This window comes from Gopherus flavomarginatus, chromosome 3 (assembly GCF_025201925.1).
Source record: "Gopherus flavomarginatus isolate rGopFla2 chromosome 3, rGopFla2.mat.asm, whole genome shotgun sequence".
In the NCBI taxonomy this organism is placed as follows: domain Eukaryota; kingdom Metazoa; phylum Chordata; order Testudines; family Testudinidae; genus Gopherus; species Gopherus flavomarginatus.
In genome coordinates, this window is record NC_066619.1 from 58,503,448 (window position 1) to 58,519,504 (window position 16,057).

The 16,057-nt window shown below is 39.2% G+C and overlaps 1 protein-coding gene across 1 annotated transcript in view; it reads left to right on the top strand.

Annotated features, from left to right (window-relative positions):
- Positions 1–16,057, top strand: part of ADGRV1 (adhesion G protein-coupled receptor V1) — a 447,886-nt gene that overhangs the window by 36,618 nt on the left and 395,211 nt on the right. Inside the window, exons 11-13 of the mRNA XM_050943853.1 lie at positions 1,067–1,290; positions 11,932–12,058; positions 12,142–12,327. Of these exons, the coding sequence (XP_050799810.1) occupies positions 1,067–1,290; positions 11,932–12,058; positions 12,142–12,327 (537 nt within the window). The remainder of the gene's footprint in view (positions 1–1,066; positions 1,291–11,931; positions 12,059–12,141; positions 12,328–16,057) is intronic.

Consider the following 16,057-nt stretch of genomic DNA (forward strand, 5'->3'; position numbering starts at 1 on the left):
TAAAATAAAGCACATGTGCAAGTATTTGCAGAATCAAGGTCTAAGATAAGAAGCTAGAAATGAATGTTGAAATAAAGATGCAGTTATACATACGAACTCATCTTGTTGTGAATGCTGCAAACATGTTACTGGTTTTTGAGAATGACAGAGAGAGAGGAAATTGAGGGGAAAAGTGGAGTATGTATTTACCACTGGTCATCATTTTGTCACAAGATTACATAATTACTCTGATGACCTGTTTGAGCCAGTAAAGTGCACTTTTCAGGCATTTTTAAAATGTTGTTCCCAAATGAGAGAGCGAGAACTATCAACCTCATGGATATGATTATGCTAGTTATTCAGTTGACCCACTGATAAATAAAACATGTCATTTTGCCACCCAGACACAGTATTTTCCAAACATTAAAAATATAAAGTTTGTGAGCCCAAAAGAATCATTTTCAAATGCACTAAGACTCTTCTGTGTATTCTAATATCAATCAGGAAATACTATTTTTTTTTCACACTCTCATTTTCTTTGACCATTATCTCAATGCCAGTCTTCCCACGGTTCCTGAATTTGGACAGCTTTGTTGGCAGGCTGTCTTTTTCAAACTCCAATTAAAACTCTGATAATTAGTTTAAACAATTAGTTGATGAGATGGTGCTAAAATAATGAAAGTAAATATGTAGTAATTATCTTTAAAACCAATTTCTCTTCTTGAAGAGATGAGCATTGGCAATTCACTCACACAAAGCTTATTACCCTTGTGGCTTCTTACTAAATTGTTGTATGAATTAAGTTGTAAACATCTTGTTTTATCTCTTTATTAATCTAAACATATATGATTGTATAAATGAGTCAAATGAATACATGAAATGCACATTTTCACAGAATTTCATTGATGTAACTCCATTGATTTCCATGGTGTTAATTCTGATATTCACTGATGTAAGTGAAAGAGAATCAGTCTGTCCATACCAACATGCACACTGTCCATTTAGTAGTTTGTTAGGGTGCAGTTGATTTTTTAAAAAAAATTAATCTGTTGGTTTTAAAGTCACAGATTGGCATGTTGTTTTCTAGGTTTCCATTGCTCTACATCGAGATGGGACTGATGGACAAGCCACTGTGTTTTGGAGTTTGAAACCTTCTGGCCTCAATCCAAAAGCAGTAACATATGATGATCTAAGTCCTTTTAATGGCTCTGTTTTGTTTTTATCTGGACAAAGTGACACTACCATCAACATTACTGTCAAAGCTGATGATATCCCTGAAATGAACGAAACTGTGACATTAACCTTGGACAGGTATTGCATCCAAATACTATAAAAAGCAAATGAAATACCTTTCATTTCATATGTAGTGAACAGAATCAGATTACTATCACACAATTCATGCAGTGTGTTGGGAGAAGCGTGATGGAATAGTATACCCTAGTCCAGTGTTGTGGATGGTTTCTGTTTTCCCTGGAGGGTAACATGGGGATATATGTTCTCCTTGCTATCTAATGAGTTGATTTCATATTTGCTATGGGCAGAAATATGGTTTTGAAGACCTTGTTAGACTGCTAAGTTCACATTTCAACTCTGATCTCTCATTATATTTCTGTGAAAATATGCATGTACTAATCCACTTCTAAAAATGCCAAGGTACCCAGAAGTGCTATAGATATGTGGCATGAACAGTTTCACAGTTCATGAAACTTTTGGTTCTAGCTCTTAATGATGATTTCCACTGGAGGTCAACACTCTGTGAGCTAACAAAGAAGTTAGAATTGTAAATCATACAATACTTGCTACAGTCCACATAATGCTATTTTCCTTGATGGGGGTTATGTTTGCTGCTCCCATTGAAGATATGTAGTCACTCTCTTTTATGATAGTTCTTATTCTTGGGTATTTGACTAACTCCATCACAGCTCATGGGTTTTCAGGTGACAGCAGTGGCCTGGAGTTCCTTTTTTCACAATCATCTGGTTTGGAGCTTGTAATCTTTCTTCACTGATGAACAGTTCTCCATGCCTTTGAACCTCCACACTGTACTGCATCTTGCTGCCACATGCATGCATGCTTCAGTTAGTGCAGAATTGACTAGACAGACTAGCCCCATTCCAGCTCTTAGCGCCACCTCAGAACATGGTTTATACTCCCTTCCCTGCTCCCAAACAGCCTAATAAGAGTCCCTAAACGTATATATCATGCCTCCCATTTCCTACTTTACCTCCCAGTAGTCTGGGGCAGAACTTTCCAGCTGTGCCCCTCCTTTCAGCACAACAGATGAGCATATTTGCTGTATGCTGGGCATCTGGTACCTGAGATCTTCATCAACGACAGCGGCAGCTAGCGCCCAACATTTGCCCTTCCCAATCGGTGTCTTATCTGGAAGAAACACTTGCAAGGAATGCACACTAGCTCCCAGAAAGCTGAACAATCAAATGCAATTATTTCACACAAGCATACAACAGGTGAAGAGAAACACCAGAACCTCAAGTTCCTACTGATCTATACAAGGTCAGCATTCAGGAAGACAGTTTATCATATGCTACTTCATCACAAAATAAATCGTTGTTGGGCCTGCCTTGCAGAAACTTTGCTGGATGCTTCTATAAGAGCTTCTTGTGTTCTCCACTGGCTACTGATTACATAAAAGACATAGACCCACTGAAGAGACAAATACAGGAGGAATATTTCCCTCTCTTCTCTGCTTTTCTTTCTGTGGCTGGCTCTAGATGGGACTGGTTTAGTCATAAGTGGTGCACAGAGGTCAGTGAAGCTGAACTGCTCGGTAATAGCAACCATAGTATAATTAAATTTAATATAATTGTAGGAATGAAAATGCAAAAGGAATTCACTGCAGTAGCATTTAACTTCAAAAAAGGGAACTACACAAAAGTGAGGAGGCTAGTTAAATGGAAATTAAATGGAACAGTCAAGAATTAAATGCCTGCAAGCTGCATGGAAATTTTCTAAAAACATTGTAATGGAAGCTCAAACTATATGTATACCCCAAATAAAAATAATAATAAAAAAAAACAGTAAAAGACTAAAAAGTGCTACCACAGCTATTCACCAGAGTAAAAGAGGTGGTTAGAGACAAAAAGACATCCCTTAAAAAGTGGAAGTCAGATCCTACTAAGGAAAATAGGAAGGAACATAAATTCTGGCAAGTCAAGTGTAAAAGTATAATTAGGCAAGCCGAAAAAGAATTTGAAGAGCAACAAATAAGACACAAATTTACAGAAAATTTTTTAAAATTACATCAGAACCATTTTTACGTTGGTATGGTTCCTGAGGAAAAGGAGGTTACCTGCCAGCAGAAATTCTGGGCAGAGACTGCGGGAGATTGAGGACAGAAGAAGCAACTAAGGATTTGGGGAAATGATGTAGCAAGATAGGGTGAAGAGAATCAACAGAGGATGAGGAGGAAGCACAAGGGAGGAAGAAGAAACAGATAAGATTGATAGAAGCCAGAGACAGCAAACAAGGACTTCCCCAATCCTTTCAGCAATGTGTTACATGCTACAAGTCTATTACCTCCCTCTGATCACTCTGATCGACCCCCTCACCCCACACACATTGTGACTTGAAAATTATGGCCACAGTGAGGAGTTGAATAGGGCACTATGCAGTTTAACAAATATAACCATTCTTCTTCTATGGCTGTGCATTTCAGGGGCAGCAGGGGATACTGATCTGGACAGTGATGGGGTAAAGAGTGTGCCAACACTAAACAGATTTCCCAAGCTGCTGTTGGCAAGGTCAGAGGTGAAGAAGCAGAGGAAACCAAGCAGGAGATAAAATCCAAATTTTTCTGTGGACCTATACAGTCTCTGTCTAGCAGCGAGTTAATCTCCCCCAGGCCTGTGGCTGAAATTTGGCAGTCTTAGTGCTAGCCGAAGCCAAGAATGGAATGAACATGGAGACCACCTCTCTCTGTTAGAAATGGCTCTTCCAAATCACAGGCGAAGGATAATGGCAGGGTGATGTGTGAAAGCTTGCACTGCTGCTGTCTGCATGGTTTCTATTTTGTGGGGAACAGAAGACTTCAGTTTCCAGGGCTGGCAACCCAGCACCTCTCAGCAGTAATGAATTAGAATCAACACAAAGAGACTGCATGCTGGATAAGTGTTTTTGCTGTACTTTATACTGCATCAATCAAGGTGAAATTCAAATGTATGGGCTATGGTAGCTTTAATAAATCGAAATATCTATACCCACACACACAAACATGCATTTAGTGACACTATAGATAAAATATGCTGTTATGAGCTCTAATGAAGATTGTATGTTACTTACTGAAATTTAGTTAATGTGTCTAACTCTATTCAGGTTACATTTTTACAAAACATTAAAGATTTAACTACATCCATATTTACAAAGAAAATCTCAAGCCATCATAAATACATCTCAAGCCATCATAAATACATTTTCCCTCTCCTTGCTCTCCTGTTCTCTATTAAAAACCACCACCCTTCTGTTAAGCCTCAGTTAATAGGTAGGCCTGACTATATTCCCTGAGTTAAACAAATCTGGGCTCTGTGAAATCAAGTGGGACAGAATTCAGCTTCAGTGTTGGGGATCCTTCTCTCTGAGAACCTTTCCTCCAGGCCCTTCCTGTTTAAATTATGGCACTGCTAGTTTACCCATGTCAGCTGATTGTAACTACCACAGTTCGGAAGAGACAATATTGGGACAATATTGTGGGAAGCCATACAGGAAGCAGTCACTTCATAGGAAAGAAATAAAACCCCAGATTTCATCCAGAAACAAATTGGAGGCCAATACAAATTATGAAGGACTGTTATATTGTGCACCTTAAGAGAACTGATTGATGAGGAGGCAACCATATACTGCACCTGGTGAAGATTCTGAGTGGATTATTTTGGGTGTAACCTCATGTCGAGTGCCAGGCAGTAACTCAGCCAAAATCCAGACCAAAATATAAATAACCGTAGGTCACTGTGGTGAGAGCTACATGAGGAAGAAAAGATCCTTGTCTTCTTGCCAACTACAGATGGAAAATAGAAGTCCTAAAGTGCTTAGAATATTTGTTCACACATTTTTTTGAAATCATATCTGATATAATTTGGGAAACTAGAACAAGGTTGTGGATGTACAATGGCCCAGATCTTCAGCTGGTGTAAATCTCCATAGTTCCATTGACATCGGTAGAGCTATCTCAATTTACATCTGCTACGAATCTGGCTGTAAGTATATTCAGAAAATGTTTACATTCAGAGTCATAAGGAAGAGGTTTAAACATTGCCGTTACAGACTGAAAGTTTGTGACCTTTCAGTGTGAAGTGTCTGATGATTTTCAGTGCAGTAGAAATTAGTCAATGGTGGAAATTCAGCTAATTGCACAGAGCCCATTGAAGGCCTCTCAGGTTGATTAAGTTCCTTAATTGCAGTGCTCAGTTGTGGCTTATATGTTGTGAGATGCCCTCTGCACTGAGGTTCAAAGAAACACCAGCACATACGATAATATTTTATCCTTACTCAATGTTTTGACTTCACTATGCTTTCAGCTTCTCTTCCAAGAGAGCTGGTGTTCTAATACAGGGATGTGTATTGTTCAAAAATTTTTCATGTTAAACTACATAACTTTCACTGTAAAAATTTAGCTGGTCTTGTCTTCAGAGATTTATCAGAGTTCTTGAAAATAAGGAATAGAATATTGGAGTGAGTGCTAATTCCAACTGCTACTGCTAATTTTGATTACCATTCAAGACAACAACAGAATTTCATCTGTCATTAATAGAAAAATAAGTGAAAACTAAAACAATCTCCAGAGAATCAAATATATTTTTGGATTAAACCCTAGGCAGAGTATCCTCTCTGATGAGAAACTCAGTGGAATTTGTACTGTGGCAAATCCTACTTTAATACTTTTCTTTAAAGCTAGGTCTTGGCACTAATTAAATCAGTGGATAATCCCCCCAAAATTAAAGAGGGATGAGCATTGAATACAAACCTAGGAAGCAGAGTAATCAAACAACATTCCATAGCAGTTTGAAGTTTACCTTGCCTGAATCCCTTGCTCTGAACTAAATGTATTTAATGAAGCATGATTTTAATGAAAAAAATAAACAAATTCACTGACAGTTCTGTTTTCCAGGCAGATTTCAAAGCATGGAACTCATGTTTTTGCTGAAAGTCTTATTTGCTATTCAAAATCTTTGAACCTCAACTATGTTAAGTTTCTCCATTAGTTTTTTTTTAAATTTAAAATGGAAATAGTTTATAAATACACAGAAATTTCCATATTGGATCAAATCCAAGGTCCATTTAATCCAACATCCTTTCTGACAGTGTTCAATACCAGCTGATTGAAAAGAATGTGCAAGAAATCTTGTGAATCTGGTGTAAATTGTAAGAGGCATTTAGGAGACAATATTTTTTAAAAGTCTGTTTGTTACAAAAGTATCAGAGATTGCATATTTGGTTTTCTAGAAGGAAGCATTTTATACTTTTTCTCATAGACTTATAGATATTAAGGTGAGAAGGCACCATCATGATTGTCTAATCTGACGTCCTGCACATTGCAAGCACAGACCCTCACCCACCCACTAGTGTAATAGACCCATAACCTCTGGCTGAATTACTGAAGTCCTCAAATTGTGATTTAAAGATTTCAAGTTACAGAGAATCCACCATTTTATGCTAGTTTAAACCTGCAAGTGACCCAGGCCCTAAGCTGCAGAGGAACGCAAAATCCCCCCAGGGTCTGTGTCAATATGACCTGGGAAAAATTTCTTCCTGACCCTAAATATGGTGGTCAGTTGGACCTGGAGCATTTCAGCTAGACCCAACAGACAGACACCAGGAAATAATTCTCTGTGGTTACTCAGAGCTCTCCCCATCCAGTGTTCCATCACCAGCCATTGGAGATATTTGCTACTAGCAGGAGCAGATGGCTACCTGCTGTTGTAGGCAGTCTCATCATACCATCTCCTCTATAAATTTATCAAGCTCAGTCTTGAAGCTAGTTAGTATTTTTGCCCCCAGTGCTCCCCTTGGGAGGCTGTTCCAGAACTTCACTCCTCTGGTGGTTTCTGTTACAATCTTAAATGAGATCAGATCAGATGTGATCTTCCTAATAATCAAGCATTTTATAGTGAAATTTTAAGATTGAAAGCTTTTTCCCTATACCATTTGCTTGGAGAAAACAAAACTAAAATCTTTGACATATGCATCAATATGTTCTGACGAGGCATCATGACAGTGCTGCCAGTGTATGCCTTTAGCTGTGGGCATAGTAGGGGAAGTGTAAAACGAATCTGCTCATTGGGATAAATCAGAGTTTGTCACCATGATCAGATAATAAAAAGCAACCTTTGTTCCACCCCCAGGTTTCCTTAGAACTGCTCAAGAGCAGTTGAGGATTCGGCCCAATATTCACAGGGAATGGGGAAGGACTAAGGTCATGTGCAACTCACTGCAGCAGTTGGAATATCTGCTGCTTCCATAATGTAAATCCTCAGTGTGCACCAGACAGCGCACGGAAACAGACTGTTGCAGGCATATGCCTGGGCATAGGCATGACATTTGCTGTTCTGGATTAAGTCCCTAGTTCACTGCTACAAGTGAATAGTTCCATTGAATCAAAAAGACTACTTTTGTGATTAAAGTTAAGCACACACACACGAGTTTGCAGAATTGGGGCCTAAATCAGTAAAGTATATTCATTAATATGCAGTACTAGAAAATGAAAATTAGCCGGATCAGGCTCATTTTCCCAAGAAAATATATCATAAAAGTAAAGCCACATGAGTTCTGTAATGTGAATGTTTGGATCTAAATTTCAAATTCACAACACTAATTTCTTTTTTTTTATCTCTTAGTGACTAATGGATTTGATAATTCTTTTAATATCAGCATAACACAGGTTGTATATATTCAGGACCAGCATACTTACTCTGTGAGTGATCCCATTTATTTCAGTGCTCTGTGTGAGCAGAAGTTATGAAATCTAATCCTCATTGTTTCTATTTAATATTTTATTTTTTTCATAGGTGTTTATTTTTTCAGAAAAAATATACAAATAAATCTAGGAAAATACATCATGTCAAAGTAGCTGTATTATCCTCATTAGCCTGGATACAGTGCATATATTTTTTTTAAATATAAGGACCCAGTCTTGCTTTGATTGAAGTTGATGGCAAACCTCTCTTTGACTTCAATGGGAGCAGAAGCAACCTCTCTGATATTAATTTGTAAGAACACCCAGTTTTTTATTTCAGGTTGTAAGCCTCATGGTATTCTTTGCCTCTTTCATTGTAGTTGCCCTCTTCAAATTTTATGCTGTTAGCCATATAGTTCATTACAACTTGCTACTAGATGCTGACAAGCTTCCTCAGTCCATCTTCTTAGAGATTTTGTCTCAGGGTACGTCTTCACTACTGGCCGTATCGGCGGGTAGCAATCGATTTCTCGATTGCTCTCATCTAGACACGATATATCGATCCCCAAACGAGTTCCTGTCGACTCCGGAACTCCACCAATGCGAACGGTGGTAGCGGAGTCGACAGGGGGAGCCACGGACGTCGATCCCGCGCCATGAGGACGGTAGGTAATTCAATCTAAGATACTTCGACTTCAGCTACGGCATTCACGTTGTATGTGGATTCATTCAATGTAACTCCATGCAGCTGAAAGGGATATTGTGTCTGGCTTGACCATTCACTCATTAAGAAATTATTATAATTTAAATCCTAACAAAAGCTTGAACATAATATTAAAAACCTACCTGGTAGTCAGGATGTCTCCTTTGTGTCCTGTGTTTATATACTACCAACAGCTTGGCTATTGATGTTATAATGCCATTTCTAAGTATGTGGGTTATATTTGTTCAGACTAAAAGTTAATTAACTTTTTTGGTTTAGCAAACTTGAATATTTTTCCTAGTATTTTCATTATATTAATACTTGGTTCTGAAACACTTTTGCAGTATATTTGTGAAGGAAGGAGCAAATCTTGTTCTCACTGAAGTCAATAGCAAAACTCCCCATTGACTTCAGTAGGATTTCACCCCTTCAGCCTAACTGTCGCCTGTTTGTACCATTGTGATGCATGATGATATATAAAAAGATGGGGCCATTAACACATAGTAAAAATATGGTGTTAAAAATTGCCAAGCAGAGACATACTCAACCTCAGTTCCACTCTGTTCTGGGCTAATCATTATAATTTGGTTACAAATATGTGACTGAAAATGAAGGAATTAAGAGATTAGAAAATACTTTTCTTTTATATATTGTACTTTTGTACTTTCACTAATCAAAAGATTGTCATAAATGAGACTTCATGTAACTTCGTGTTGGGCAGGGGTTTTTATGTGTTCTCATTCAAACTCTCCCTATGTTTATCTGCCAATATAGTCATTTTGGCAGATTGATGAAAAAACAGATTCTCGAGGCATGTAGAGCTGGGAATAAAGTTTTTTTGTCTAATTAAAGGCATTAAAGGCACAGAGTAATTACAAACAGAGCTGAATACAGTTTACTCAGCTGCTGCGGTTTGTGAGCATGTACAGTGCTTGGCAGCCATCGAGCTCTTGGGGGAGGGCTTGGTAAGGAATGCCTTGAATGGGTCTTGACATACTGATTGGTCATGGGGTCATCTCTCCTAAGTGGAAACTGCTGAACCTCTTGCTGGCATTTGTCAACAGGGAAGTGCCAAGCAAGTAGCGTTCCCATAAAGTGAACATTATTAGCTGTTGGAAAAAAAAAAAAAAGAGCTTTAGTTTTTTTATCCTTCTCTTCTAAGATTTGGTATTATTGAAATTCTGGCAAATGGCACTTTTATCCCTCTCCCCCTTTCTTTCTCTCTGTATTGACAGGGTAGAGACAGAAAGGTTTGTCGTGTACTTTGGGTAAGTGCAGCGAGCTGTGTCTTTGTCTTCAGTGAATCAACATTTTGTTTTGAAAGCGGTTGGGTTGGACAAGGCTCTGTCCTCTTTATCATTTCTTTCTCTCCGAAGAAGCGTACCTTCTGCATCTCCTCAGGCAATGCATGTTTCCTTTGCAGTTTTGTTTGGTGACATGGGGTACCAGCTTGAAAATGCTTCTTTATTTAGGGTCTGTGAATGATAGATGTTATGAATGCATGGCTCAGCGTTTGATGTTTGAGTATTTGATGAAACAGTGGATTAGTTGTTTAAAATCGCCACAAGTACAACTTGCTTCAGTTAAATCACTGAACTGAGTACAATTGACCAAAAAAAGTGTTCTATAAATATCCTAAAATAACTTATGAGCAGAATTATTTTCTTCTTTAAATAACCTGCATATATTTTGTAGTACAACTTCTTCCACTGACACATCAATAATTTTCAGAGTTAACCAACACTAGCAAGTGACATCTGTTAAATACTGAAGGACTCGTTGCTGGTTTTCATCTTATATTCTGTCCTGTCTCTCTTGTTTAGGATGGGCTGTGATAGGTAATAATCAGGAACCAGGAGCATTATTCTTTAGTGATTTCCAGAATTGGCTTTGGGAATTTGTGATTCAGTAAATTCCAAACATTTGATAAATTTTGGTCCCAAGTGAAGGTTTATTTTCTTATTTTTCTGTGAAATACAGATCAAGGGTGGGTAAGAGGTAGAACAAATGCAGACAATCGTGCTCTACATAGATCTTAATTTTCATTGGAAACAAATAATCTGAAAGGATCCCATTATGTGAAAGTATATGGACCTATATATTATCCAAATTCAAAAGGGCTTTACAGTGCATCCTTCAATGCTAGCTTCTCTGGTGTCTTTTATGCCATCAAGCTTAAAGTGTCACCTGTAAAGAGTCTGATGTGAGGGGGGAAAAGTACAAGAAAGCTCAGTGGAGACAGGATGATTGATTTATTAGAGGACAGGTAATGTTCGTAACAGAAGAGGTCAGAATCACGTGTGGAAGCATAATTCTTCCTTCGGTTTCTTTGCACTTCACGTACCAACTTTTCCTTTAGCTCTTATTAAAAAATATATATAACCACGAACTCCTCTGTTTTTACTTAATTGTGTAAGACTGGATTCTGTAATCAGATCTGGCCTGTTTGTGCCACTAACAAAGTACAAAGTGGCCAGTAACTGGTCACAAATTGCCAACAGTGAAATCTCCCATCACAGGGAACACTCTGCTGGCACAAGCGTGCCAGTTACCATCATGCATCAGTCACCACCTGTCTTGGAATAGGAGGTATGTCAGAAGTGGGCATGGCAGAGCAATGCTACCCTGTGCCTGTGCTGCACTAGGGTAAGGGCCATAAAAGATCTTTCACTCATGACAAAAGTTATTGCTGCTAGGAAGAAGCACAAACTCCTACTGGGTCCAGGGCTATCTCCCTGATATCACCCCACACATCCTGCACCAACCAATGGTTAGCCATAGGGGAGAATCACATTCATAATATCTAGAGTCCAGTCCTACTCCCATTGAAGTCAATGGCAAAACTGGTATTAACTTTAATGAGAGCAGGGTAGGTCCCAAATGTGTGACTACTAAATTAAGTGTGGCTATCTTGGTGTTTATTACACATGGAATAAAGTACAACATAGCACTAAATCTGATCTTTTTAGTATTTATCTGTACAAACGTATTTTCATTTCTTTCTCTGAATGTTCTGGGAACATGTCACCTTGTTAAATTCAGACCAACCAGGCACAATACACTCAACAAAAAGTGAAGGTATTTTAGAAGCAAAAAACCCAAATATAAAAACCAAACCAAGACAAATACATGAAAACATTCTCATATAATTGTTGTGATTTTTTTGTTTAATCAATGTCACCACTGCAGTTAATTATTGATACTCTTTCATGGTTGAGACACGCAAAACAAACCCATCAGGGTTTACCATGACTCTGATACATTTATATACTTTGCATAGTACTGTATTTGTTTTCCAAACAATACTGCCACTTCAAAATAGCTCTTTATATTCCTTTCTCAGGGTCAGTGTGGAAAATGAGATCCTTAAATCTGGGTTTACGAGTTGTGAACTGATCGTTGTGGAAAATGATGATCCTGGGGGAGTATTTGAATTTTCTTCCTCTTCCAGAGGACCCTACACTGTAAAAGTAAGTTTTCATGGTAGACGCCTGATCTTAAGAGTATATTTGAGTACTGGGAAACTGTTTGGTCTTCCATTCTCTTTTTAAAGGAAGGGGAGTCTGTTGAACTACAAATTGTCCGCTCCAAGGGGACACTTGTCAAACAGTTTCTGCGCTACACTGTAGAGCCTAGAGACAGCAATGAGTTCTATGGAAACACAGGAATTCTGGAATTTAAGCCTGGTGAAAGGGAGATCGTAATTACTCTGCTAACGAGGATGGATGGGGTTCCAGAGGTAAAAGAATTTTTGTACACTTAAATTGTGTTCACAAATTCTATGGTTTTAACAATTGTTTATGACACAGATGCTTTCGCTTGTAGATTTTAGTGACATTTTCGATGGGTTTCTGTTGGTTCTTTTCAGTCTTTCTTTTCCTTATCAAGGGACACAGAAATAGAAAGAGACTGACTGAGCTATAAAACTATCACATATTGTGATACATGAAGGGAGGGAGGAGTGGCTCCCTTTGATGGACACCCAGCCAGCCAGTTAGCTATAAAGTCCCTCTTGGTCTGTTCTCTGCTTGCTTTACCAACAGTAATGGCCCCTTAACTTCATGGCCATAAACGAGTTCAAAAGGCGAAAATCCCAAATGGGGATGCGGTACAGCCCTGTGAGCAAAGAGCAACTGCTGTAACACTAGGTCCCAGTCATTGGAGTGTTCATTCACAAATTTACCTATCATGGCCCCCAAAGTCCCATTAAACTTTCCCACTAGGCCATTTGTTTGATGGTGATAAGGGTGGCAACCAAGTGGTTTACCCCATAAGCTTCCCAAAGATGTTTCATGATCCCTGCCAGGAAGTTAGTTCCCGAATCTGTAAGGATGTTGGAGGGCCAACCTACCCCAGCAAAAATGTCTGCCAATGCCTTGCTCATTCTTTTAGCCTTGGTGTTGCTTAGAGCTACTACTTCTGGCCATCGGGTGGCAAAATCCATGAAAGTCAGTATGTACAGCTTTCCTCTGGGTATCTTCTTAGGGAAAGTACCCAAAATATCCACAGCTACATGCTGAAATGGAACCTTAATGATGGAGAGTGGCTGGAGAGGGGCCTTGAGCTGGTTTTGGGGCTTTCTCACCCTCTGGCATACCTCACAAGGCTGGACATAGATTGAAACATCCTTGTCCATTCCCTCCCGGTGGAATGACTTCCCCAAATGGTCCTTGGTCTTGTTCACCCCAGCATGGCCGCTAGGGTGATCATGGGCTGAGCTCAAGTACTTTTTCCCTATACTTAGTTGGAACTACCAACTGTCTCTGAGGATGCCAGTCCTCCTTGTGCCTACCAGAAAGGTTGTCCTTGTATAAGAGTCCTCCTTCTGTAACAAACCTGGATCTATTAGAAGAGCTGAGCGACGGTGGGTTGCTCCGTACCAGCATCCAAGCTCCCTTGAGTCTCTCATCCGCTTCCTGCAAACAGAGAACAGACCAAGAGGGATTTTACAGCTAACTGGCTGTCTGGGTCTCCATCAAAGGAAGCTACTTCCTCCCCCCACTCATGTTACAAACATATACCTGAAGTTGTTTTGCATGAGATTGTACTAATTGGGGTCCTGTGCACTTTGCATGGGTATTAAAGTTTCTGTGACACTTGTTGAAAGGGTAGGATTTGTCCTGATGTCTTTGATCAAAGTTCCCTCTTCCTCCATTATTGTACGGCAGGGGTAGGCAACCTATGGCACGTGTGCCGAAGGCAGCACGCGAGATGATTTTCAGTGGAACTCACACTGCCTGGGTCCTGGCCACCGGTCCGGGGGCTCTGCATATTAATTTAATTTTAAATGAAGCTTCTAAAACATTTTGGAAACCTTATTTACTTTACATACAACAATAGTTTTAGTTATATATTATAGACTTATAGAAAGAGACCTTCTAAAAACATTAAAATGTATTACTGGTATGCAAAACCTTAAATTAGAGTGAATAAATGAAGACTCGGCACACCACTTCTGACACGTTGCTGACCCCTGTTATACAGCATGCTGAAGTTCTGTTGTGCACCTGACTATGCCTTTCACACCAGAAGTAGCTGCATCTCAGTGATGCTGTGCATATAGTATTTGTAGAGCTTTGGATGAAACATGCCATGTTATATGATGGTGATGATGATTTGAAATGTTACGCTTATGCTTTCCTCTTTCTCCCCGACCCATTTAAAAGAAGAGCAACTCTTTTTTTCTAATGTAAAGTGCTGACTAGGGAATTGGCAAATTAGGCCAATATTTGGATTCGAATTATGATCAGGTTTTGGTCCTAATATTGAACATAAGAACGGCCATACTGGGTGAGACTAAAGATTCATCTAGCCCAGTATCTTGTCTTCTGACAGTGGCCAATGCCACGTGTCCCAGAGGGAATGAACAGAACAGGTGATCATCAAGTGGGTCCCTGTCACCCATTCCCAGCTTCTGGCAAACAGAAGCTAGGGACACCATCCCTGCCCGTCCTGGCTAATAGCCATTGATAGACCTATCCTCCATGAATGTATCTAATTCTCTTTTGAGCCCTGTTATAGTCTTGGCCTTCATAACATCCTCTGGCAAAGAATTCCACAGGTTAACTGTGTGTGGTGTGAAGAAATACTTCCTTTTGTTTGTTTTAAACCTGCTGCCTATTAATTTAATTTGATGACCTCTAGTTTGTGTGTTATGAGAAGGAGTAAATAACACTTCCTTGTTTACTTTTTCCACACCAGTCATGATTTTATAGCCCTCAATCATGTTCCCCCTTAGTTGTCTCTTTTCCAACCTGAAAAGTCCAAGTCTTATTAATCTCTCCTCATACAGCAGCCATTCCATACCCATAATAGTTTTCCTTGCCCTTTTCTGAACCTTTTCAAATTCCAATCAGTTTTTTGAGATGGAGTGACCACATCTGCACACAGTATTCAAGATGTGGGCATACCATGGATTTATATAGAGACAATATGATATTTTCTGTCTTATTATCTATCCCTTTCTTAATGTTTCCCAGCATTCCGTTCTCTTTTTTGACTGCCGCGCACATTGAGTGGTTGTTTTTGGAGAATTATCCACCAACGACTCCAAGATCTCTTTCTTGAGTGGTAACAGTCAATTTAGACCCCATCTTTTTATGTGTCTAGTTGGGATTATGTTTTCATATGTGCATTACTTTGCATTTACCAACATTGAATTTAATCTGCCATTTTATTGGCCAGTCACCCAGTTTTGAGAGATCCTTTTGTAGTTCTTCACATTTTGTAGTTCTTTACAGTCTGTCTGGGACTTAACTATCCTGAGTAGTTTTGTATCTGCAGATTTTGCTACTCATTGTTTACCCCTTTTTCCAGATCATTGATTGAGATGACATCTGGGTCTCTGAATCCAAATATCACCTCCTCCCCACAGAAACTGGGGTTACAGTGGCAAATCCCTTTCTCCAAAAGACTATAGGACTTTCCTTACCTAAAATGTCACCTGGGGAGGTATCCAGATGGCCTGCAACACCTCATTCTCCAGTGTATTGGGTCAGGAGCAGGTGGCTTTCCCTTCTTTCTGGGATCATCAAAGGTTGCTGGGCAACAGCTTCCCTTCATTTTCAACTCTCCTGTTGTTAGCTTGCTAGGGGATAAAATTGAAACCAGCTGCCTTGCTAACTAGTTTGGTGGCAACAAGACAAATATTTGTCAGGTGATTAGTACCTGGTTGATCCTTGAGTACAATTCTGTGGATACAAATGCATGAATGTTTGATCATTTTTACAAATGTGGTATTTTGTTCTTTTATGCCTAGTAATGAATGCAGATCTTAATTATGTACTTGTTCTTTAGATCCATGCTATTTACTCATAGTTCCATAAATGAATAGCTGATGGAATATTGCCATGTAATCATTGCATACCTTTGTACACTGTGATGTAGTACGTGTGATGTGCTAAGTGACCTTATTACATCATATAAGCTGATGACATTCCCTGCTTTCAGGGGTGGAAATGGGGTGCTGC